Source organism: Camelus dromedarius, chromosome 24 (genome assembly GCF_036321535.1).
Source record: "Camelus dromedarius isolate mCamDro1 chromosome 24, mCamDro1.pat, whole genome shotgun sequence".
Taxonomy (NCBI): domain Eukaryota; kingdom Metazoa; phylum Chordata; class Mammalia; order Artiodactyla; family Camelidae; genus Camelus; species Camelus dromedarius.
The window spans coordinates 16,697,271-16,724,961 of record NC_087459.1 but is presented as its reverse complement, the minus strand read 5'-3'; the positions used below and the strand labels follow the sequence as shown (position 1 = coordinate 16,724,961).

General features: G+C 35.6%; 1 protein-coding gene across 1 annotated transcript in view; it reads right to left on the bottom strand.

Annotated features, from left to right (window-relative positions):
* Nucleotides 1–27,691, bottom strand: part of LOC105091158 (phospholipid-transporting ATPase ABCA3) — a 104,728-nt gene that overhangs the window by 64,598 nt on the left and 12,439 nt on the right. Inside the window, exons 5-12 of the mRNA XM_064478509.1 lie at nucleotides 17,895–18,036; nucleotides 14,674–14,933; nucleotides 12,453–12,569; nucleotides 11,565–11,682; nucleotides 10,874–11,023; nucleotides 9,598–9,771; nucleotides 6,019–6,200; nucleotides 2,581–2,718 (exon numbers count right to left, since the gene is read on the bottom strand). Coding sequence (XP_064334579.1) covers nucleotides 2,581–2,718; nucleotides 6,019–6,200; nucleotides 9,598–9,771; nucleotides 10,874–11,023; nucleotides 11,565–11,682; nucleotides 12,453–12,569; nucleotides 14,674–14,933; nucleotides 17,895–18,036 — 1,281 coding nt within the window. The remainder of the gene's footprint in view (nucleotides 1–2,580; nucleotides 2,719–6,018; nucleotides 6,201–9,597; nucleotides 9,772–10,873; nucleotides 11,024–11,564; nucleotides 11,683–12,452; nucleotides 12,570–14,673; nucleotides 14,934–17,894; nucleotides 18,037–27,691) is intronic.

Here is a 27,691-nt window from a genome sequence, read left to right as displayed (position 1 = left end):
CAGTCTTAGAAGGAATCTGACTTGTGCTCTGGACAGAGCTGAATGCATACCTGTGAGAATAGATAAGGTTGTGCTTTTTCCTGCACCATTCTGTCCTAGAAAAATAGTGATCTGACCCTCATATAAATTCAATGACATGTTATTTATTGCTACTTTGTCACCGAATTCCTGTGGAATAAAGAAAAGAATAACTTGGTATCTGTGGCTATCACTTAACAAATGACAAACACTTATATCCTTTATCCTTAGAAGAAATACCATATCATAAACTCACATTGTAAAAAGATGATGCTGTGAACAAGGAATAATACTTGTAGGTGAACTGAGTTTGTATACTAGTCAAAATAAAGGTGAAGTCTCAGTGGTATGTATATCTAACTTAATTTGGTAAGTAAAATGGAGATTTCTCTATATTCTGTGTATGAAGAATATCGTATGGTAATTATGGGCTTACTCAACTGTAGCAAGAGCTAGGGAAGCTCACAGAAGCTGCCACCCATGGTCAGAAAAACTGATGCCATGATTTAAGTCAGAATTTTAGTGACTGATAAAAGTACATACAGATATCCTTGAGATTCCTAGGAGGAATCTGTAAATTCAGATATGGTCCATTATTTGTTTTTTATGGCCAATGAACTAAGAAGACCCTTTTACACTTTTAAAGTGAAAAAAAAAAGTTTGAATTTGCACTGAAACAAAACTGATAACTTGTAAGTCTTAGTGTTATTAAACAAAATATAATCCAATAACAACAACAACAACAACAACAAAAAGGTAAGTGGTGTGGCCATATTAACATTAGCAAAAGTAGGTTTAAGAGTGAAGAGTATTGCCAGGGATAAAGAATGTCATTTTGTAATCATAAAGAGATCAACTTTTCAAGAAGAGATAATATTCCTAAATGTTTAGGAATCCAACAACAGGAGTTCAAAATATATGAGGTAACAAGTAACAGAAGTACAAAGAGAAATAGAAAAAGGAATTTATTTTCAAAGACTTCAACACTTTTCTCTCAATAATTATTAGAATATGTAGAATCAGTGAAGACATAGAATATTTGAAGAGCTAATAACTAACTTGACTTAACTGACATTTTTTATCACTCCACTAAACAGGAGCAGATTATATATTAATTTAAAATATTTATAACACATGTAGGCAGGTGATAGTCTGAGCCATAAAATCAGAATTAATAAAGTTAAAAGAATTCAAGTCATACAGTGTCTTCCTTTGACCATAAGCAGAATTGAATTAGAAATTAATAACAAAAATATCTATGGAAAATCCCCCCAAATAATTGGAAACTAAATGAATACAAGTTGTACAAAAGCTCTTCTAGAAAAGTGAGAAGGGGGAAATACTTCCCAGCTCACTCTACGAGGCTAGCATTATCCAGGTATCAAAACTAGAGGAACATCTTACAGGAAATGAACATAGACCAATACCCATTATAAATCTAAATAAAAAAACATTCTAAACAAAATTTAAGAAACTGAATCCATTAAAATAGTTGATAGAGAGTTCCATTTCTGGGAAATAAGTATGAAGAGCTCCACAGACCCAATCCCCAGTGAAACAAGAAAATCTGGTCAAAATTGAAAAACAAAACAAAACAAAAAAACAACCATTTCAAAGTCTTCAGAAACCGATCTGAGAATATAGCAAGAGAAAACTCATTTATTTAAGAAAATCTAGTAAAACCTGGCAAGAACAGAAAGAGTTTGTATTAGTTGCTCTAGTTTGTCATCTAAGAACCATTCCAGTTTCCTCCTTTTCCTTCAATGTCCCCAATTTCCCAATATTCTCAGTTCTGTTGAAAATATCTTGGATTCATCCATTTCTCTTCATGTATACTGCCACCACCTTGGTCTAATTATCATTTCTTAAAGAAAGTACCCTTTTGCCTTCCTCTTCCTACATTTAACCTTCTCTACTCTTCACTTTCCAATGCCCCGTTTTCCACATTGTAGCCAAAATGATCTTTAAAAAAAACATATATTCCTCCAGTGCTGTGAACCAATCAGTGGCTTCCCAATGAAGCCATTTACTATCATTTTTTGGCCTCCAAATATACTGGTCTTCCTTCTGTTCCTAAAGCACATGAAGGTATTTCTCACCTCAGGGTTTTCAAACTTGCTATTTTTCTAACCAACACATGTGTTCTTCTCTTAGTTTTTTCAAACAATTGGCTCTTCTCATTCTTTAGGTCTCAGTTCAAAGGACATCCCTTCAGAGAGGTTTTCCTTTAACTACGTTTAGTGTTATTCTTCCCAACCACACGCCCAGATGTTACTATTGCATCATCAAGTTTATTTTCTTCACAGAGTTTAAGTACAAAATTCATATACCACTTGTTGCAAGCCTATCAGAGGAAATTAAAAGTATAGTGGATAGAGCAAATAAGATCATATTTGTAAAGCTATTAATATATTCTATGAGTGCTTCAAATTAGGACTTTATTAATTATGATCCCTTATTAAGCATCTCATTTGTTTTCTTGGAATGTCTAGTTGCAAACAATTCTAATGCCCTTTTATGGCTTTCAATCCTCATAGGAAAAAGAGACCTTTGAAACAATACCTTGTACAAATTCTTGATCTGGATACCTGCCACCAAACTGGTAGGTTCAGGCTCAAAATACTTGTTTTGAGTTACTTCACCGTCTTTCACTTTTCTTTTTTTTCTTTTGATTCTTGGTTGGCCAAACCAGTATGAGCGCTACAAAGAAAGCCAAAAGGTAATTACCAAAATGAGCATAAGAAATGAAGCACTCCATCTGAACAGACTGATAACAAGTAAGGCAACTGAGTCAGTGATGAAAACTGCCCTACAAAGGAAAGTCCAGAACCAGAAGACCTCACTGTTTGAATTCCACCAAATATTTAAATAAGTAAGAATTAACAACAAAGCTTCTACGAGTCTTCCAAAAAGTACAAGAGGAGGTAACATTTCCTAATTCATTTGATGATCTCAGCATTACCCTGACACCAAAGTCAAAGAGATCACAAAAAAACTACAGACCAGTATCTCTTATGAATATAAATATAAAAATCTTCAATAAAATACCAGTAAACTGAATCCAATAGCATATCAAAAGCATTATAGACTATGATAAAGTATGATTTACCCCAGGAATGGAGGAGTGGTTCAACATATGAAAGTCAAGCACTGTAAAACATCACATTAATAGAACCATGGAAAATAACACACATGATCACCTCAACTGATGCAAATAAAGCATCTGACAAAGTGTGTTAAAGGTAAAGAAGAGAACTTTATCAAAATGATAAGCGGCATTCATGAAGAAACCCACAGCTAACATCATACTCAATGGTGAAATACTGAAGGCTTTTCCTCTAATATCAGGAATAAGACAAGGATGCCTGCTTTCACCCTTGCTACTCATTACTGTACTGGGAGTTTCAGCCAGAACAATAAGGTAGGAAAAAGAAATAAAAGGCATCCAAATTGGAAAGCAAGAAGTAAAACTATCTATGTTTGAAGATGACAAGATCCTACTTATTAAGAAAAGCCCAAAGAATGCCCTCCCCCACATAATAGAAGAGATAATGAACAAATTCGGCAAAGATGCAAGATACAGGAACAACATGCAAAAATCAGTTGTGTTTTCATGCCCCTGCAACAGACAATTCAAAAAGAAAATTAACAATTCCATTTACAATGGCATCCAAAAGATTAATATACTTGAGAAGTTAACCAAAAAGGTAAAAGACTTGCACACTGAAAACTATAAAACTTTGCTGAAATAATTTAAGTAAGACTTCTATAAACAGAAAATTTATGGACTTGAAAACAATATTTTTAATGTGGCAATGCTAGTTCAAAAATCAACAGATTCAATGTAATCTCTATACAAATTTAAATGGGCATATCTGCAGAAATAAAAAAGCTGATCCTCAAGTTCATATGGAACTGCAAGAGGCCCCTGATAGCCAAAACAATCTTGAAAAAGAACAAAGTTGGAATACTGAGACTTTCAGATTTCAAACTTTACCATAAAACTACAAGAATCAAATCAGTGTGGTATTGGTATAAGGATAAACATACAGGCCAATGGAATAAAATTAAGGGTCCAGAAATAAACCCATACATCTATGCCCAACTGATTTATATCAAATGTGCTAAGACCATTCAATGCAGAAAGAATAGTCTTTTCAGAGAATGTTGCTGGGACAACAGGATATCCACCTGTAGAAGACTGAAGCTGGATCCCTACCTCACACTGTATAAAAATTAAATCAAATTTGATGAATGATGTAAATATAAGAGATAAACCCCAAAAAATTCTTAGAAAAAAACATAGGGGTAAATATTCATGACCTTATATCTGACAATGGTTACTTAGATATGACACCAAATTCACAAGCAACAAAAGAAAAATTGATAAACTGGATTCAATCAAAATTGAAACTTTGGTGCATGAAGGACACTATCAAGAAAGTGAGAAGACAACCCACAGAATGGAAGAAAATATTTGCAAATCATATATCTGATAAGGGTCTAGTGTCCAGAATATAAAAAAAGACAAAACAACCTGATTTTAAAATGGGCACAGGACTTGAATAGACATTTCTCTAACTAATATATACAAATGGCCAACAAGTACATGAAGAGATACTAACATGATTATTCATTAGGGAAATGCAAATCAAAACATCAAGATACCACCTTATATATAAAGAGGTACAATAAAAGAAAAGAATGTTTGATGGTTCCTGAAAACATTAAACATAGAATTGCCAATCTGAGGTATGGTCACAAATTCCACTCCTAGATATACAGTCTGCCCAAAACTGAAACTGGTGTTCAAAGAACCACTTGTATACAAATATTAACAGCAACACTACTCAATAGCTCAAAGATGTCCTATATGTCCAACTATGGATTAACAGATAAAGGAATTGGTCTTCATACATACACTGGAATATTATTCAGCAATCAAACAGAATGAAGTACTGATACGTATTATAACATGGATAAACGTAAAAAACATTATGGTAAATGAAAGAAGCCAGACACAAATGATTACATATTGTGTGATTCCCTTTATATGAAACATCCAGACTAGGTAAATGCATAGAAAAAGAAAGGTGATTAGTGGATGCTAGGGGCTTTCGGATGGGGTAAATGGGATGTGACTTCTTAAAGGGTACAGAATTTTCTTTTTGAGTGATTAAAATATTTTGAAACTAGATACATGCAAGTATATTATAAATGTACAAAATGCCACCAGTTTGCTTACTTTAAAATGGTTAGTTGTAAGTTATATGAATTTCATATGAATTGAAAATTTAAATGTGAAAAAAAATGAGGCACTTTAAGAATTAAAAACACTTCGGCTTGCTTTACTTTCTGAGAGAGAGAAAGCTGTTGCATAGTTTCAGGGTTATGTTTGCAGCACAATTATGCATGATTTGAATCTCCAAGGTTTAGAAGTAAAAACTCTTTAAAATGCTAGTATTCAAGAAGTAGGGACAAAATGGAATTATTCAAAAATGAGATCACAGCCAGTGCATTTCATCACACTTGGTCAGAACACCTTCTTTGTACCAGTATTATCCAGTAATGTTAAGGAAACATGAAGGGCATGATGCAGAAGCTCTAACCATCGCAAGGAAGCAGGCAGTGAGAAAACTGATATGGGAAATACCTGATCCTCTACTCACCAGGATCTAAGAAAACATCACATTTAACTGGGAGCACATTTTGCAGAAGTTTCTTTATTCTCCGATTTAATCCACTATGTACCACTTGGCTGAAGAAGGGGTATATTACAATTTTCAGTGTATGGTGTTTCACTGTGTTATCCATAGATGTTGTGCACCTGCATCTGTGGAAGGCTTTTAAGGGTTATTAAGAAATGGCTATAACATTTCATATGGATGGTATGCAAATGAAAATGATTCTTCACATGCCCTTTTGATTTGATTATAAACATCATGAAATAGGCTCATAAGGACTATGGTCTTTCGTAATAACAGCAGCATTAGAACTCACCATAAGAAAAAAGTACCATGGCTTGGGCACGCCATACTTCCCTGGAAAGACGTTTTCTATATACCAGGTCGCAAGGCCATACAAGAAGGCATCAAGTAAAAGCATTCCCGACATATGGCCAAGGACGAGATTATCGTCAAGGCTGGCTGGTGTCCAAAGGTTATTCCACTTAACACCAATTCCTGAAATAGAAAGAAGATATATACCATAGATGACAGCTCTGTGACTGAAACAGCAAAGAAAGAAGTTGATACCCTAAATTGCCACTGTGAATTATCTGTATGTTTAGACCCTTAGGTCATCCAAGAAAGTGACGGAATATATAATAACATTGATATCCTCCCTCCTCCCTTCAAAACCTACCAACATAAATAGGGATGACTGAGACAAGGTCAATGGCTGAAACAAAAATAAACAGTAACAAAAGAGCTAAGAAAAATCCAGACCTATTAGAAGCTATCCGTCTACCTTTCCCCCTCATGCTAAATTCCTACTGAAATAACCATTAGGATATATACATTTGGAAAACTATTTAACAGCAGTAGAGAAGGATGGTGACTACCAAGCAGAAGAGAAAAATAAATTTTGCACACAGTACTGATAGAAATGGGAAAAATTTTCACCAAAAGAAGACACGTAATCCTTTGTTCTTCTACTTTCTCAATTTCTGGACAGAGTGTAGCAGAACTGAAAAAGCATTAGGGCATCCAGTGAACTCCTAATTCAAAGAGGAAAGACATGAAGACAACAATGGCCCATGAAACCCATCCTTTCTTCAATTTTAGCCCTCACTCTCCTATAGATCAGCACTATGAGAAGAATATTCATGAGCACTGTGTCTTTGAAAAGGTAACAGTCTGAGAAAAAAGTGGTAGAATTAAAGATGATTATCAAAATGAAAGTCATTTTGAGAGGCAACGAATAGCAAATTAGAAACCATACAAAAAGAGAATGTAGAACACAAAATTCAGGAATTCTACCGTAACTTGAGAAATTCTTCCATTCAAAATAAGAGTTACTGAAAAACAAAATAAGTAATATAAAAAAAACTGAATAATAAAATGAAATACCCTGATAAAAATAACTCAGAAAACTAAAGGTGTACATTCTGTTGCAGATTAAGCCAATGGAAATCCCACATCTAGATAAAGTCTAGTTAATTTTTCAATGTTTTGTGTATAAAGTTAGAATGATCAAAGTATCCATAAAGAAATCACATGTGTGACTGGCTATTCATTGGGAGTAGATTTTTGTTCACAGATGAGAAAATTAAGTATCTTAAACCCTCTTCATTAACCAATAAATGCAATGAAATTCCCAATAAATCCCAACAAGATTTTTCATAGAATTTGACAAAGTGACCCTAAAGTTTCAGTGGAAAAGAAGGTGGTACAAACAACTGAAGAATTACAAGGTATGGGGACAGGTCTAACAGATATTAAGACTCATTATAAAGCTATAGCAAGTAAAACCATTGTGGTATCAACACAAAAGAGACTAAAAAAGATCAACAGCCTGAAACAGAGTACCGAAGAAGATCCATGCACAAATGGAGACATGATATAAAACAAAGGTGGAATGAGAAAGCAGTACAGAACAACAAACTCCCAATACATGGCTGCAATAGTTTGATTTTCATGTGAAAAATGAATAAAATTAGGTTCTTACCTAATAACAAATAGATACGTCAACTCTATGCTTATTGAAAATCCACATGTAAATATGTAAAAGTATGGGAATATAAAATGTAAAAGAAAATACAGAATTATTATCTTTAAGACTCTGGGTATGGAAGGATTCCTTAAAGAAAACTCAAGTATACAAACTAAAGGAAAGGCTAAACTAAAAGACATATTTGATTACATTAAATTAAAAATATTGGAAAAAAAGATACCGTGAACACAAGTTAAATGAGTCACAGCCTAAGGATAGTTATTTACACTATCTATAACACTTAAAGGATTCAAATCTTTTTATGTAACAAGATAGAATTCCTCTTCTCCCCCCAGATTAAAATACAGTTAGATGCTATTTTTTCACTCAGCAGAAAAGGTGAAATAATTTGATAGTGTAAAGGATATAAAAATCTGAAATACTGCCCAATTTATGGCCCATTTATACTTATCTTATACAGTGTGTGGCATTCTGTGACCCATGAAGCCCATAATGTAAATGTCATTTTGGAAAGGATGTTCCTCCTAGAAAGACAAATAGGAAAGGCAGCCCCCTCCTCACTCCTACGTAAGAAAAGAATGAAAATTAGGTTGCAAAGACAGGTAAAATCCTAGGTTTTTCTATTTCAGGGAAAATCCTGCAGAAACCTTCAGAGGGGATTGTGTAGAAATATCCAACACTCTAGGATGGTAGCATTTGTATGGCAGAGTGAGGCAGAGACAACTAGATAAATGGGCCTGAAGTGATGCTACTGGCTCCTCATATCTTAAAAGTCATTCAGAGCTTGCATAACTTTGCAAGTGTTTGTGAAGGCCAAAGGGTTTCAAAGAGGGCCAGAGGAAGGCAGAGAATAGGTGAGGACTTTAAGGCTAGAAAAGACAGCCAGGACCATGTTTCTAACAGATGCGGTACTGGTATATTGTCCAATATGGGCCATACGTAAACAGTGACACTTCAGTTTGTAAGGGTCCATAAAGCAGCTCAGGCCAGGTACTCTACTATAGAGGTAAAAGATCCAGAGGATGCCACATAGATTTGCAGTCCCCATTTCTCTCCATCATAAGAGAGCTCATTAATTTCCATCCCCCTCCATATCATCTTGAAGAGTCCAAGAAAGAAAGATGTCTCAAAGATTGACTCATTCAGAAGAACCTGAATAAATCACTGGATTAGATTTACATTAATTTTATTCAGCCCAGTAGTATAGAGTTTGGAGGAAAATTAGTTTCAGGAAATAAAGAAGCTATATTTGCTTTTTACATGAGAGTAGTATAATATATTATTGGGAAGGATGTAGAAAAACGCATGTGTTGTTCGTGGCACAATAAGCTAATCTACACTTTTTGAAGGTTACCATAATAGCAATCAAAATTAAGCTATGAATATCTTATCAGATACCATTTTTATATCTAGGAATTTATTTACATTAGTATACATACCATATAAGTAAATATATGCATACTCTCGTGGGTAACAGCAAAAAACTGGAAATCTCTTAAATGTACAATGATAGAGAACTAATTAATTAATTATAGTACTCCTTTGCAATAGAATATTAAACAACCTTGTAAAAGGCAGGAGCATATCTCTATGTGGGAAGAAGTCTAATAGATATTATTAGGTGAATAAAGCAAGTTATAGAATAGAAAGTTCAAATAATTTTTTTCTTTGACAGTGTAACTGGTGGGTTTACTGTAGAGAGAAAGGGAACTTTCCCTTTTCCACACTTCCGATTATCTTTATAGTACAATTCTCTTTATTTAAATTTAATTTACATTTAAATCTGAGGATAAATAATTTTCGTAACATTTTCTTACCTCCTCACCCACTGTCCCACCCACAATGCCTCTTTCCACCTTTTTAGAAATCAAATAGCAAGGGCAAATTTGCAAGGCAAACTCTTACGCTTTATTTCCAGCGTGACCAGAAGTTTAATCCCCAGGGCCAATGCAACATTTGAGCTGAGACATGAAGCCACCTTCCTGGTGAGGGTTATTTCTCCAAAGTTTTGAGCAACGGAATTAAATGGGAAGAAACTGGCAAAATATATGAGGCTTCCAGCAGAAACAGCCAAACGGGCTGCAAATAAGAAGGAAATTATAAGGTCAGTTTAAACAGTATGTGAAATAATGAATTACAAATACTTTATTTAGTGTATAAATAAAATATACTAAAGGAAAAGAATGCAAGCTCTATGAGGGAAGAGAATTGATCTTTTTCACTCTCATATCATCAATGTTTGGAACACAGCATGCACTCAGTTAATATGTGTTGAATAAATTAATATATAGGATATTTACCACATACGATAAATATTTACAGTCATTTAAACAAAGAATGACTCATACATATGTTATAGAAAATTATTTTCTTTCTAAAATTTATTTATTCATGATCACTTAGCTTGAGAAATTATAAATGTATACCATCAGTAATAACATAAATTGAATATATTAGTGTTTCCAGGGAGTTTGAGGTTATGGGTAGACTAAAAAGCCCTGAATAAAGTTTTTAATGCATGCTTCCAATCTAGATCATGATACTCCAAAGAAAGAATAGTTGAATAAATAGTTAATTGTGGAGAGTTGAATGTGGTTAGGTCCATAAATATGATATCCAGTAAGTCAGAAAAAGACTTTTTGTCAAGATTGTTATTAAGACAGGAGACCGAGACAGTGGAGTAAGAGGATGTGGAGCCCACCTCCCTCCAAGAACATAGCAAAATACACCGACATGTGAAATAATTCTCACTGAAAACTAACTGCAAACTGGCAGAAGGACTACTGTAAAGTCAAGGCAATTAAGTAAGGTAACACACATAATTAGATACGATGAGAAGAAAAACTATCAGGTCAGAACCTGTGTCCCTAGGAGGAGACTCAGAAGTAAAGGAAGATTGCACAGACACCTGCCCTGGGGGCTGAGCGGGTTGAGCCACAGACTGGGCATCCCAGCCCAGAGGTCCTGTGTGGAGGAGACAAGCCCCGTGGCTGGATGGAGAACTGCTGGGACAGAGAAAAAGGCTGGAGAAGCCTCGACTCCCCTCGTGAGGAGCTTGCAGATGCTGGCTTGCCCCAAGCGAGGTGGAGAAAAGTCTGCCCCGGTAGCTGCTGGCTTTCCCGCAACTGCCTCACTGCGTGCCCCAGCTCAAGCCATGCACGTACTCTGGCTGTACTCATACCATGCCACAGGGCAGCACTAGAGCCGGAACAGCCATGACAGGGGAAAAGATGTGGCTGTGGGCCGATGCTTACAAAGGCAAAGCACTGGACCTCTTTTAGATGCAAGAGACCCACTTGCTTCAGCAAACCCCTCCTTTGAGGCAAAGGTCCTGGTGTGGGGAGAAGCAGAAAGACACAATTAAAGGGAACAGCGCCATTAGCAGAGAATTATTTCTACAAAACCATTAATAGACCAATCTGGGGTTATCTGGTTACACATATTTTCCTTGTGTGGGCTTTCACAGAGAATCAATTTCCCTTTGTCTTTATGCATGTGGTATACAGTCTTGTCACATGGTAAGTGCAAAGAAGACATGCAGAATAAATGAGTGAATTAATAAATATCTCCATCCCTTGATCTGCTTTCAGAAGTGATTTGAAATCAAATTCTGTAGGAAGCATTGTTTAATTTATTCTAAAGTTCTAGCTGATAACAATCTTATTTTATAGTCTCTTTTTATATATGTATTGGGCCACATTAAATTTCAACACACCCTCTAACTCCTGTCAAATCATTTCATTTGCAATTCATCTTCTATGTTAAAATGCAAGCCGAGATTATACACGAAATGGCTGGAAGGAACTCCCAAATATGATCCTATTCTGGTCCATTAAACAGTAATTCTGTCAGAGGAGAAGTCTTAGACTCACCTTTACTGAAGAATGTGCTAATCATAAAGGCAAAGAATATCGAAGCGGTGGCGTAACACGTAAGAAAGAAAAAGATGAAACTATAGTCACTGTAGCGGAAGAGTGGCTCACGGATAATCTACAACAAAAAAGTACATCATGTAAAGTACACAGTAAGCAGAATCATATGAGCACAAAGGAAGACAGAGAAAATAATGGCCCTAATGAAACCGATCGCTGCCCAGTGACTGAAACTCAGTGAGATGGAAAGTCAACAAAATAACTTATTTCTTACAGAAAGATTTACATTTTTCTCAGAGATTTGGCAGCTTCTGAGCTTCCACGGTGGAGACAATAAAAGCCGTTTGTCATCCTCTGGCAACCAGACACCCATCAGTTCACACTATGATTACTTTTTCCTTCTCATAGGATAGCTGCAGCAGGTGCAATCAGCTAGAACTAAGATGCCTGCTATTACAGCCATTAACGATATATACCTGTTAAGCCCTTGAAATGTAGCTAGTGTGACTGAGGAGCTGAATTTTTATTTTCATTTAATTTATTTTTAACTTAAATTAGTTACTTTAAATTTAAATTAAATTTTCTAATTTAAATACAGTGTCAAATACAGATCATGTCTTTCTAATGAAAATATAGCATATAAACTTAGATGTGCTGTACATATAAAACACACACTGGAGTTTCAAGTACTTGGTACAGAAAAGAATGTAAAATATCTGTTTTTAAATTGGCTGCATATTGGAATAATATATTGGGTTAAATTAAATATATTATTAAAATAATCTCACCTGTTATTTTTACTTCTTAAAATTTCTAACAGCTACTAAAAATTTAATATTACATATGTGACTCATATTTCTATTGGACAGCATGGAACTAAACACTTGCCTTAGTGAAGAATAACATACATATTAAGGCAATAATAAAGATATGAAAAACAAAGAATGTGAAGAAATAGGCAGCCCAGAGCATCCAGTTTCTAATTCCAATTGTGAGCTGGTACTCCTGTAAGACATTCAATACAAATGAAATATTACATGTATCAGTGATTCATAATATTTCACATACATTCTTCTAATTAAATTCTTGTAAAACCCTATATAAATGGATAATTATCATCTTCATTTTCTGAATGTGAAAAATCATGGCTCAGTCAGTCAACTGTGCTGATCAAAATTATGGCATTAGTATGGGCAGCAATGACATTAAAATTTTTTCTCCCCAAGTTCAGAGATCTTTTAAAAATACTATACATCGTATTGGACCAAAATGCAAAACATTTCAAAGTAAACTTAGAAATATTGAGATTAAGGTCTCTTTTCCATTGTACTTTACTTCCAGGGATATTACAGAAATGTGTCTATATTATTTTTTTAAAAATTCAATTGTAAGTTAGAAGTCAGCTGTACTTCTTACGACTGCTCCTCATAGACAGTGTGTCTCTCCCTGACCTCTGCTTAAGATTTGTTGTCTTTGTCTTTGGTTTCCAGCAGTTTAAGTATAATGTCTAGGTGTGTGTATGGATGGGTGTGTATGTGTGTGGTATTCATCCTGCTTGTGGTCTCTGAGCTTCTTGGATCTACGGTTTGATGTCTAGCATGGGCTCTAGAAAATTCTCTTTCATTATTTCTTTAGCTTTTTGGGATTCCAATTATATACATCTTTTTTACCATTTGATATCCTATACCTTTTGGATGCTCATTCTAGATTTTTACATTTTGTTTTTCTCTTCGCATTTCAGTTTGTATAATTTCAACTGTCTTTTATTCGATTCTTTGATTCTTTTCTCATCAAGATCAAGTCTATCAATGGTCCTGTCAAAGGAATTCTACATTTTTGTTAGCATGTTTTTTATTTCTCATAATTTCATTTGACTCCTTATAGCTTAGATCTCTGTGCATTACCTATCTTAACTTGCATGTTATCTACTGTGCAGAAAAGAGTTAACACAGAAGGCCTGAGACTACTATTCTTAAGAAGGAATGTTTGCAAAATTGGCCTTTGGCTGGTATATGGGAACTTGGTGGGTAAATTGTTCCCTATACTGATATAAATCACTCTCTAAATGGTAAGTGTTGATGACTGTGCCTAAACTGTTTGTAGAAATATTATGGTTCATGCTAGATACCTGCTTTCCAGGAGTTTGGGATTTGGGTAAATGCCAGGCAAAGGGTACCTATACAACCAGCCTGCCAATGAAAACCTTGTGTGCTAAGTCTCCAATGGATTTCCTTGGTCAGGAACATCACAAACATGTTGTTGGATTCTCACTGCTGATGCAAGAAGGTGCTCTGTGTGACCTCTTGTGGGGTTACTTGAAGAAGCCTACAGGTTAATTCCTCCAAGCTTTGCCTATGTCATTTTCTCTTATGACCTAGCTATGTATCCTCACGTACCATTATAATAAATCCTAGCTGTGAGCATATCTATATGCTGAGTCCCGTAAGTCCTTACAGTGAATTTTAGAAAACATGGGTGGTCTTAAGGATCCTGGACACATATACCTTTCCTTTTGGAGCCTTAAATTATTAATCTTAGCAATTTTTAATTCATTCTCTGATATTTCCATCATCTGTGTCTTATGTGAGTCTGACTCTGATGATTAATTTGCCTCTTTGGACTGTGTTTTTCCTTAAGTTTTTGGTGTGCCTTATAATTTTTTGTTGAAACTCAGATGTGTTATCGAGGGCAGTAGATATCAAGGTAAACAGGCCTATAGTGTGAGGATTTATATTAACCTAGCCAGGAGTTGAGTTGTGTTTGAAAGTCATTGATATTTTAGGTATCAGAGACACCAAAAGCGACCTTTTATTGTCCCCCTCCTTGCCCTCCGGTTTTATTTTTCTGCTGCTCCTCAGAGAGAGTTTGCTTCTGAATATCTGCCAATTTGTATAATTGATAGGTGGCATCAGTATTCACTCTTCATGCTCTGTAGCTGTTGCTCCTGGGATGTAATTTGCTGTTATGAGATGTAACAACTACCACCAATGCTGAATATGCAAAAATAACACAACTCTCCAAACAACAGAGCTCTACAGGCCAAAAAAAAAAAAAAAAAAACAAAAAAAAAACCTTTACAGAAACTTTATCAGAAAATAACTGGGATTACCTTCAATCTGTTTTCTTTTTCCCATACAATGGATCGCACGATGGAAAGTACAGTTGGAGAGAACATGAGTATAAATATCAAAGGGAGGTAAGAACCAGTGAGCCAAAGCAATCCGTCATGAGGATAAGCTGGGTATGGAAATCTCTGTACAAAGATGCTGATACCATCAAACAGCTTCTGTCTAGCATTGCTGTCATGGTACAGCATGATGGCCTTATCTAAGGCATGCTGTACAGCCAGGAACCCTTCTCTTACGTACCCTATATGATAAAACAAACATTGTCAAATAAAGCAGACTAATGAATGGCTCAGACACAAAATGAACAAGGCAATTCAAGTCAGTCATAGCTTGTAACACACAGAACTTAAAGTTACTGCTGTATCAAGGCCAACTGAACACAGTTACTCTGAAAACCTATAATAGTTTTGACACAGAATTAAGAGTTACTTCTTCAGATGAATCTGATTCACATCGTCCCCAACTTAAATATATTTAATAAAAGTTTCAGGTAGGCTTACTAAATACAATTCATAATTGCAAAAATGCAGATTTAATTAAATATTAGCAAGATGAAGACTTGGGAATGTAACAAATGAAGCTGAGAATGACAGATTTGTTATAGTGAGTAATACAGCACTGGCCCCCAAGGAAAAACGTTTCACTGAAACCATGTCATCCATAAAACTAAAAGGCAGTTTAGGATTTAATTTGCTTTTCTTGCATACACCCCACATTTTCTTTATCCATTCATCTGCTGAAGGACACTTGGGTGGCTTCCATATCTTGGCTATAATAATAATGTTGCTATGAACACTGGGGTGCACATATCTTTTCCAATTAGTGTTTGCCTTTTTTCCAGATATATACCCAGTAACAGGATTGCTGGATCGCATGGTAGTTTTATTTTTAGTGTTTTGAGGAGTCTCCACAGTTTTCCATAGGGGCTGCATAAATGTACATTCCCACCAACAGTGCACAATGTGGTTCCTGTTTCTCCACATCCTTGCCGACATTTGTTATTTGTAGGCTTTCTGATGATAGCCATTCTGAGGTGATATCTTGTTATTCTGAATTGCACTTCTCTGAATAATTAGTAATGCTGAGCATCTTTTCATGTGTCTGTTGGCCATCTGGATGTCTTCTTTGGGAAAAATAATCTAGGCTTTCTGCCTACTTTTTGATTGGGCTAATTTTTTTGATGCTGAGTTGTAAAAGTTGCTTGTACATTCTGGATATTAACCCCGTTTGTCACATCATTCACAAAACTTTTTTTCTTATTCTGTACATTGTCTTCTCATTTTGTTGATGGTTTCCTTTGCTGTGCAAAAGGTTTTATGCTAAATTAGGTCCCAGTTTTTAATTTTTGCTTTAATTTCTTTTGCCTTAGGAAACAGATTAAAAAATTTTGCTACAATTTATGTCAGAGTGTCCTGTCTGTTATCTACTAGGTGTTTTATGGTTTCCTGTCTTACATGTAGGTGTTTAATCCATTTTGAGTTTTTGTTTTTTGTATATGGTATGAAGAAATGTTCTCAATTTCATTCATTTACATGTGGCTGTCCAGTTTTCCCAGGACCATTTATTGAAGAGGCTGTCTTTTCTCCATAGTATATTCTTGCCTCCTTTGATTAAATAACTAAGTGCATGAGCTTATTTCTGGGCTCTCACTCTGTTCCATTGATTTATATGTCCATCTTTGTGCAAGTACCATTCTGTTTTGATTACTGTAGCTTTGTAGTATAGTCTGCAGTCAGGGTGTATACCTCCAGCTTTGTTCTTTTCTCTCAAGATTGCTTTGTCAATTCAGGGTCTTTTGTGGTTCCATATAAATTTTAGTATTTTTTGTTCTAGTTCTGTGAAAAATGTCATGGGTATTTTGATAGAGACTGTATTAAATCTGTAGATTCAGCTTTGGGTATTATGGCCTCTTAACAACATTAATTTTTCTAAGAATATTGGACATCTTTCCTTTTCTTTGTTCCATCTTTAATCTCCCTCATCTATGTTTTACAGTTTTTATAGAGTTTTTTTCAGAAACTCTTTTCTGTGGCAGGATTGTTATTTTCAAGTTTTAAGATATCAAAAAAGTTATTTTGTGGTGATAGAACCGAAATGTCAAGCCTAGTTTCCAATTCCTCCTTTGATTCATGTAATATAGGTCTTAATTTTCTACTCATTTCCCTGCCAATCCTTAGTCTTTGTACCCATCTTCTTTTGTTTACTCCTTAATTTGAATGTTACCAAGCATGTAGTCCTTCATCCTCACTTCTCTTTATAATATTTTTCCACAAATAATATGGTATTAAGGAAATGTAAATGCAAAATCCAGGCATAAGGCAAAGAAGTCATTCTTTGAAATATCTCGATCAATTACATAAATTGTGAAATATAGGTCACAGTCTTCTCTGTTCAGCAATAGCATAAAACAAAAATTCTGTGTTCAGATATAAACAAATATCAAAGACATCTTATGAGTGTCATCACTTGGAGAGATGTATCCACTTCTATATCATATCAGTTTTCTATCCGTGCTAAATATTGCTATGTCTCTGTCTCTCATAATTCCCAGGAGAAATTTCATACTCCTTCACTTTACACATTAGGTCTGTTTGTCTCTTAGCCTCATCTCTAATAACCTCCCACATTACCCTCTATTCTAGCTACAAAAAGGAAACAAACAAAAGGCCATGTAGTTCCCTGAATGTGGCATCCTGTCATGCATGTGTTTATGATCTTGCTTCCGCTGTGTGGAATAATCCTCACCCATCTCTACCTAGCTAATTCATATAGGCACCTGTAGGTTCTGCTTCAATTATTTCTCAACAGACTTCCTCATTATTTTCAGTGATTGTCTATTAGGTTCATCTATTCTCTTACTGGTCATGCTGTTTCCAATTTTTGTTGCTAATGCTAGAGTGTGTATAGCTTTTTTGTTCTACTAAATATTTGCCACACTAAATCACAACTACATAAAGATAAATATATTGGTATAATAATTAAAAGAGGATAAAGTATAATACATATATAAGTATACATATATTCTATATATATGTTAGGTGTGTGATATTGAAAAGTAGTTTTAGTAAAATAAAATTATTTAAAAAATTACAAGTTAAAATAAGCTGAATTATATATATATCCATATATATGTATAAGTGTATGTGTGGATACATATATGCAACTGTGATAAGAAAATGAGTATACTTAGTGATCTGCTCACCAGGGCTTCCTCCATCATTATGATCTGGGTTCCTGGGTCCTGGAAAGGGATGATTAGGAAAAAGGAAGGATGTTTTCCAGCCTATTGTGTCTGGCCACAAGATAGTCCTCTGTATCCTAATAAAACGCAGATGATATTTTACCTAGAAGTAGCAATAGGAAAGAAATTATATTTAATACCAAACAAAACTGAAAAGAAAATAGAAATAAAGGAAAGTCCACATGGGAAATCATGTGACTTGAAAGATGAGACCCATCTGATGTCCAAGTGATTCTGACTGCCTGAAAATGATAGTAACTCTAAGCACAACAAATACATTCCAATCTTATTTACATTTTAAGTCCTCTCAAAATGCAGACAGTTCACAAAAACAAGATATACATACAGCCCATAAATACATAAAAAAGCTTCTCAGTGTCACACAATAAAATAAAGGCGAATTAAAACTACAGAGATATCCTCCCTATTACACTGGAAAAATCAAAGTTTAACAACACATTCTGCTGGCAAGGCAGTAGACAAACAGGCACTTTCATAGACTGACTGTGGGATGCAAAATGGAATAACTATAATGGAGAATCTGGCAATGTTTCACAAAACTACATATGCATTTATTGTTTGATTCAGCAATCCTACTTTCAGGAGCAGACTTGGAATACATACCTCAAAGAATATGAAAAACACATAATGCACAAGTTTGCTGAAACATTATTGATGGTGGAAATACAGCAAATTTCGATTAACCTAATTGCTCATACACAGGAGGCTGCATAAACTAGGGTATCTGTACACAATACAGAGCTTCATGTCTGGTTCAAGGTATAGTCAGAAAAGAGACATCCTGCTAGATAACTTAAAGATAAGAGGACTCTTAAGGTATTGGATAGTGACAGCAGGAAGCAGCCACTGGCCCTAGGACTAAGGGAACAAAAGCAAGAGTTTGGAATTATTAACAGTTATAAACGTAAATGAGACATCTGTGCAGCTGAAAAAAATCAAACCTTTGAGGACAGGACACAAGTCAGCTAGTACTCCGTCTCACAGCTTGAAAGAAGGGACTTTTGGACCAGGACCTGGACACCTGCTATGGAGTTCCAGTTGCCTGGTGCTGATTATCTTTGAGAAGGTGGATTTAGGCTGATTTTTAAAAGTGCTGGGCAATTTGCAAACTTTATTTGGCTGCTGCTACAGGAAGAAAGTGCCACTGCCAAAAAAAAAAAAAAAACAAAAAGGCGGGAGGGAGGGTGTTGCTGGGATATTCACTGGCAACTACAAGCAGACAGAAAGCCAATAGGAAAGCTCAAGTTCCGTCTTCCCCCAGGCTTGCCCCTGTCTGCCTTTATTAGCAGAGACCTACAAAGAGTTGGCTGAAAAAGCAGAAATGTAGCTACAGCATCAAAGAGTAAAGTATAAAAGAATGGATTTACGGTTCAAAGAGAAACAAACTTGGTGACTAAAAAGAATACTACCTTTTGATTAAAAAAGGCAAAATGAGGTATGCATATGTAATTTATACTATGCATCCATATACGTTTAAATGTAAATATCTATATAAACATATATATATATATATATATATATACACACACACACTATCTATATACTTTATATTTATCTATCAATATATTTAATTTTTGGATGCACTGGAAAGAAAGAGACTTCAGTACATGTCCACGAAATAAATAGTTCAGCATTTACTAGAATTCAATACTTGTTTTCAGTTCTTATTTGAGGTAAAATTTACGTACAATAAAATGTACAAATCTTAACTGTGTATTTCCTTAACTGTCCATGAGTTTCAACAAATGTGTAGTTGTTGTAACCCAAACTAGTATCAAGATTAAACATCGTATCAATACAACAGAGCTCATTAATTCTCTGGTTGATGGATTCCTGGCTGTTTCCACTTTTTGGATATTATGAGTAAAGCTGCTAAGAACACTCCTGTAAACTCTTTTGTGTGTGTATAAAAACATGGTTTATTTTTTCTTTAGGGTAAATTCATTAAAGTGCAACTGATGGATCATAGGGTATGTGTGTGTTTAGTTTTATTTGAACAAATGGCAGACCTTTTTCTAACCTGATCATACTATTTTATAGCCCCACCAACCGTAGCTTCCCATGATTACCAGCATGTGATACTGTCTGACTATAATTTTAGCCTTTCTAGATAAGCAGGAAGCAGTATCTCACTGTGGTTTACATTTGTGTTTTCCTGATGTCTACTGACTTGCACACTTTTTTACATCTTTACTGGCCACTTGTGTGTCTCCTTTGGAGAACTGCCTATTTAAATCTTTGAAATTCGGCTACTTGTCTTTTTATTATTAAGTTATAGGACTTTTAAAAATATCTGAGATACTAGCACATTGTCAGATCTAGGCAGACCTAGAGCTATTGCGGGTTTGGTTCCAGACCACCACAATAAAGTGAGTATTGCAATAAAGTGAGTCACATGAATTTTTTTGGTTTCCCAGTACACATAATAGTTATGTTTACAATATATTGTAATCTATTAAGTGTGTAATAGTATTATGTCTAAAAAAATGTACATACATTAATTTAAAGATACTTTATTGCTAAAAAATGTTAACCACCATCTGAGCCTTCGGCGAGCTGTAATCTTTTGCCAGTGGAGGGACTTGCCTCCTTGCTGATGGCTGCTGACTGATCAGGGTGGTGGTTACAGAGGGTTGGGGTGGCTGTGGCACAATTTCTTAAAATAAGACAGCAAGTCTGTCACACTGATTTGACCGTTCCTTTCATAAGCAATTTCTCTGCAGCATGCATTGCTGTTTGATAGTGTTTTACCCAGAGAACTTCTTTCAGAATTGGACTCAATCCTCACAAACCTGCCAACATTTTATCACCTAAGTTTATGTCACCCTAAATCCTTTGTTGTCATTTCAACAATCTTTACAGCATCTTCACCAAGAACAGATTCAATCTCAAAAAACTCCTTTCTTTTGCTCATCTGTAGGAAGCAACTCTTTATCCATGAAAGTTTTATCATGAGATGCAGTAACTGAGTCACATCTTCAAGCTCTACTTCTACTTCTAGTTCTCCTGCTATGTCTACCACATCTACAGTGAACTCCTCCACTGAAGTCTTGAGTCCCTCAAAGTCATCCATGAGGGTTGGAATCAACTTCTTCCAAACTCCTGTTAATGCTGATATTTCAGCCTCTTCCCATGAATCATACATGTTCTTAGTGGCATCTAGATTGCTGAATCCTTTCCAGGCTTTCAATTTACTTTTCCCAGATCCATCAGAGGAATCACCACCTATGGTAGCTACAGTCTTAAGAAATGTATTGCTTAAATAATAAAACTTGAAAGTCAAAATTACTCCTTGATCCACAGGCTGGAGAATGGATGTTGTGTTAGCAGACATGAAAGCAACATTAATCTTGCTCTACATCTCCATCAGAGCTCACCAGTGACCAAGTGCTTTGTCAATGAGCAGTAATACCTTGAAAATACTCTTTTCTTCTGAGCACTAGGTCTCAACAGTGAGCTTAAAATATTCAGTAAGCCATGTTGTAAATAGGTGTGCTGTCATGCAGGTTTTGTTGTTCCACTTACAGAAAACAAGATCAGCAGATTTAGCATAATTCTTAAAGCCTCTCCCCGCCAAAAAAAGCTCTTCAAGGCTCTAGGATTTTTGGAATAGTATGTGAGCTTTGGCTTCAACTTAACGTCATCAGCTGCATTAGCCCCTAACAGCAGCGTCGGCCTGTCCTTTGAAGCTTTGAAGCCAGGCATTGACTTCTCTCCAGCTACGGAAGTCCTAGATGGCATCTTCTTCTAATATAAGGCTTTTCATCTAGATCAAAAATCTGCTGTTGAGTGTAGCTTACCTTCGTTAATTATCTTAGCCGGATCTTCTGGATAACTTGCTGCGGCTTCTACATCAGCACTTGCTGCTTCACCTTGCACTTTTATATTATGGAGATGACTTCTTTCCTTAAACCTCATGAACCAACCTCTGCTAGCCTCAACCTTTACTTCTGCAGCTTCCTCATCTCTCAGCCTTCACAGAGTTGAAGAGAGTTAGGGCTTTGGTCTGGATTAGGCTTTGGCTTAAGGGAATGTTGTGGCTGGTTTGTTATTCTATGCAGACCGCTTAAACTTTCTCCATATCAGCAACAAGGCAGTTTCACTTTCTTATCACTAGAGTGTTCACTGGAGCAGCACTTCTAATTTCCTTCAAAAACTTTTCCTCTGCATTCACAACTTGGGTACCTGTTTGGAGCAAGAGGCCTAGCTTTTGGTCTGTCTTTGTTTTTGACATGTCTTCCTCACTTATCTTAATCATTTCTAGCTTTTAATTTAACGTGAGAGATGTGTGACCCTTTCTTTCATTTGAACACTTAGAGGCCCACTGGAGGGTTATTAAGTGGGCTAATTTTGATATTGTTTTGCCTCAAGGAACAGGGTGGCCTGAGGGAGGGTAAGAGACTGGGTAACCAATACTTGTTGGTTTCTCTATTTTTGTTGGTAATCATCCTAATCAATATGAGGTAGAATCTCATTACAGTTTTGATATATATTTCCTGAATGATTATTGATGTTGAGTATCCTTTCATGTGCTTATGGAACAATCATATATCTCTTTTGGAGAAGTAACTATTTAAATCCTTTCCCTATTTTTGAATTAGATTGTTTGTTTTTGTGTTGACTTTTAGAAGTTTTGTATATATTCTGGATATTAATTCCCTATCAGATACATGATTGGCAAATATTTTCTCCTATTCTGTGTGTTGTCTTTTTAATCTTTGGATAGAGTCTTTTGATGCACAAAAGTTTTTACTTTTCATCAAGTCCAATTTGTTTTTTGTTTGTTTGTTTCCTGTGCCTTTGGTGTCTCATCCAAAAAAAACCACTGCTAAATCCAAAGCTATTAAGATTTTGTCTTATGTTTTCATGTTAAATTCCTCCAACTTAATTTAAGGGTTTTATAGTCTTAGGTCTTACACTTAGGTCTTTGATCCATTTTGAGTCCATTTCTACCTATACTATTAGACATAGTTCCAAATTCCTTTTTAATATGTGGATATCCAGTTTTCCTAATTCCGTTTGTTGTAAAGACCGTCCTTTACACAATGAATGAATGGTCCTGGCATCCTTGTTGAAAATCATTTGGCCAAATGATGTTGATTTCTGGCCTCTCTATTCTCTTCCATTAGTGTATATGTCTGTCTTTATGCCAAAACCATACTGTTTTGATTACTGCTGCTTTATAGTAAATTTTGAAATGAGGAAGTGAGTCTACCATTTCTGTTTTTTTTTTTCAAAATTGTTTCAGCTATTCAGGGTCACTCGAGATATAATATGAATGTTAGGATGGGTTTTTCTATTTCTGAAAAAACATTGTTGGGAATTTTATAGATATTGGATTGAAATCTGAACTACTCTGTATAGTACTAACATTTTAACAATATTAGTCTCCCAATCCATGAAAATGGGATGTTTCCATTTATTTATGTTTTTCAAAATTTCTTTCAGCAAAGTGTTGTAGTTTTCATTGTACAAGTCTTTCACCTACTTAGTTATTTCCTAAGTATTGTATCCATTTTGATGCTAGTGTAAATAACTTGTTTTGGTAATTTTCTTTTCAGATTATTCTTTGTTTAAGTATAGAAATGCAATTGATTTTTGAGTATTCATTTTGTATCCTGCTACTTTTTAAAATTCATTTAGTAGCTCCAGAGTCTTCAGGAATTTTTTTTTTTTTAGGAATTTTTAATGTAGGATCATATCATTTAAAAACTGAAGCAAACAAAAATTACTTCTTTCTCTCCTATTTGGATGTCATATTTCTTTTTATTGGCTAATTGCTCTGGTTAGAACCCCCAACACTACGCTGAAAAAAAGTGGTGAAAATGAGCATCCTTACTTAGAAAGTGGGTTCCTGTTCTTAGAGGAAAAGCCTCCAGTCTTTCACCACTGAGTATAATGCTTGCTGTGGGTTATGCATACATGCCTTTCATTATGTTGAGATCATTTCCTTCTATTCCTATTTCATAGAGTCTAATCATGAAAAGGTGCTGAATTTTATAAAAATGCTTCTTCTGCATCAATTGAGATAATTATGTGTTTTTCCCCCTTCATTTCAAATTTGAAAGAAAGAATTCAAATTGTCACTGACTGTAAATGACATATACTATACAGAGAAAATCCTAAAGACAACACGAAGAAACTACTAGCGTTTATCAATGAATGTGGTAAAGTTGCAGGATACAACATTAAGATACAGAAATCTGTTGCATTTCTATACACTAACCATGACAAAATATCAGAAAGAGAAATTAAGAAAACAATCCCATTTACCATTGCATCAGAAAGAATAAAATACTTAGTAATAAATCTAACTAAAGCAGTAAAAGACCTGTACTCTGAAAACTATAAAACACTGGTGAGAGAAATTGAAGATGACACAGATGGAAAGATATACTTTGTTCATGGATTGGAATACTACTGAAGGCAATCTACAGATTCAATGCAATTCCTCTCAAAATACCAATTGCATTTTTCACCCAACTAGAATAAAAAAGTCTACAATTTGTAAGTAAACACTAAAGACCCCAAATAGCCAGAGCAATCTTGAAATATGAAGAACAGAGCTGGAAGTATCATGCTCTATTACTTCACTATACTAGAAAACCACAGTAATCAAAACACTATGGTACTGGCTAAAAACAGACAAGTAGATCAATGGGACAGAATAGATGAACAGAGAGCCCAGAAATAGACCAACGCACCTATGGCCAACTGATCTATGACAAAGGAGGCAAAAGTATACATGTAGAAAAGACAGTTTCTTCAACAAATGGTGTTGGGAAAACTGGACAGCTACATGTAAAAGAATGAAATTAGAACATTCCCTCGTACTATATACAAAACCAAGCTCCAAGTGGCTTAAAGACCTAAATCTAAGTCTGGAAACCACAAAACTCCTAGAAAAGAATATAAGCAGAACACTCTGACTTAAATTGCATTTTTTTTCACCTGTCTCCTCAGAACAAGGAAACAAAAGCAAAAATAAACAAGTGAGACCAAATTAAACTTAGAATCTTTGGCACAATAAAGGGAACCATACACAACGTGAAAAGACAACATACAGAATGGGAGAAAATATTTGTAAATGATGTAACTGTAAGGGGTTAATATCCAAAATATATGAACAAGTCATACAACTCAGTATCAAGAAAACAAAGAACTCAATCAAAAAATGGGCAGAAGACTTGAACAGACATTATTCCAAAAGAAGACATACAGATGGCCAACAGATACATGAAAAGATGCTCACCCTCACTAATTATCAGAGAAATGCAAATCAAAACAACAATGAGCTATCACCTCACACGTGTCAGAATGGCTATCATCTAAAAGACCACAAATAACAGTATTGCAATAAAATAAGGTTATTAGAATTTTGATCGGGTTTGCAATGAATCTAGGTAGCTATTGGTAATACTGTTATCTTGACAAATTAGGTCTTCCTACCCATGAAGTTGGGCTATCTTTCCATTTATTTTCGTGCTCTTTAATTTCTTTCTGCAATATTTGGTAGTTTTCAGCACACACTCTTTGCACCTCCTTGGCTAAATTTATTCCTCAGTGTTACATCCTCTGCTCTGTCCACTCTGCTTAATAGCCCATCCAAATAGGTTTTCATTTGTTACTGAATTTGAGGTTTATAATTTGTTTATAACTTTTATTTCTCTGCTAAGATTTTCTATTTTTTTCATTTGTTTCAAGATAATTTTTATTTGTTGCTGAAACATATTTTACAATGGCTGCTTGAACATCTTTTTCAGAGAATTCCAACCTCTGATTCACCTCAGGTCTCATGTCAGTTGACTGGTTCTTCGTGTGACAGATGATTTTCTATTTTACCCTGTTCATTATGCCTATTATTTTAGGAAACTCTGGATCCTAACTAAATATTTTATTATATCAAGCAGTCAGCCTATTTCAGTTTAGCATGCAGGTGCTGGCCTACTTTTCAATGACAGTTTAATTATCAGAGACTTTTCAGTATTTATTTGGTCTCCTATTTCATGTGGTACCACTGGGGCTCCCACTGGTTCTTGCTAGTGCTGCCTAAAGGAAACAGAAGGGGATTTCCTTCTGGGGGCAGAGGAGGCCCATGGCACAAAAAGCCTTCCTGGCCTGGACCTCTTCTGTGGCTGGGTTCCTCTTGCCAGCTCTTCCTGTCTGCCCTGGTGTCTCCCCATGGGAGAGGATTTTCAGGCCCACAGGAAGGAAGAGGCTTTCCTGACTGAGCACTTGCTGTAGGATCCTACCTGTCTGTATGGGACAGAGAGTGCGCCTTGAGTTTTGGACTTCTTGTAGTGGAGTCCCCCTACCATTGTCCCCTGGCTCCCCTAATGTATCTGGGCAGGAAAAGCAAGTCTCGGGCTCATAGTATCAAAGCAGCTTCCTGGATCTGGCCACTTTTTGTATCTGCGTCTCTACTGATGGCTCCACTGTCCCACCCATGGCAGCAATTTGCCATGAGGGGCGTCTTAGGCCTGTGGAGATGACTTTCCAGACTGGGCTACTTACGTCTGAATCCCTCTTGCTTCTATTCCTATGCCTCAGTATACATTGGCAGGGGAAGGCATCTCAGGCCTGGTGGGGAAGGAAAGTATTTTCCTGGCCACTAATTATTAGCAAGGCACTCTTTCCATTCCTCATGCTGGGGGTACTGGAGTCACCTAATGTCAGAAATGTTTCCATTTGATCGTGGAGTGAAATGAGCCTAACTGGGCTGTGTTCTATTGCTAGGCTGGAGGACAGACAATGCTGGGTCTTGGTTGTCCTCTTTTGGGTGTGGAACAGTAAGGTGTGTGCCCCTGCATTGATCCTCCAGGCCTGGGGTCTTAACTTTTTTGTAGATTTCCTATCACCTTTCAGAGTTTTTCTTTGCCTCTGCATTATGTCCAGAGTGTATATCTGTGCTTAGTGAGGAAAGACAGGGAGAAATGAGTCCACACCATCTTGCCCAGACCAGAAGTCAACAGTGTCTTTTGATGATAAAAAGTTTCTAAAAGTTCAATAAAAGCCAATCCATTAATTTTTTCTTTTATGGTTATCGCTTTTTGTGACCTGAAAAACTTTTGCTACCCTCAAGATGATATCTGTTTATGTTTTACTCCAAAAGCATTAGTTTTAGCTTTAACATTTAAATTTATAATCCACCATGTACTAATTTTTTGCACGTAGCGTGAGTGAACTCAAGGTTCTTTTTCCCCATGTATATTGAATCATTATAGCACTGTTTATTGAAAACATCTTCCTTTCCTCATCAGATTTCTTCGGTGCCTTTGTCAAAAGTCAAATGATTGTATTAAAGAGAGTTTACTTCTGGGATTTCAATTCTGTTTCATAGATGTACTTGTTGATCATATGCCAGTAACGCACTGTAATGATTATTTTAGTCTTATAATAAGTTTTATATGTCTTCCAAATTTGTTATTCTTTTACAAAATTGTTTCAGATATTTTAAGTCCTTTGCATTTGCATTTACATTTAGACCTGATAAACAGGAAGTGACAACTACTGTAAATGCCCTAGTAAGACATCTGCTTACCAGAGGCTGAGAGAAGCAGGAGGCCTGAGAGAAGAAATTGAAAATGCCTATTAAATTTCAGCTAAGGATAACACTCTGCTACTCTGGGACACTGTTCTACGAGATAAAGTCTATGTAACAATAACTGATATACGGCCCTGTGTTCCCGTAAAACATGAGGGTATGTGAACCAAGCCTTGGAAGTAGAGTTGGCTGT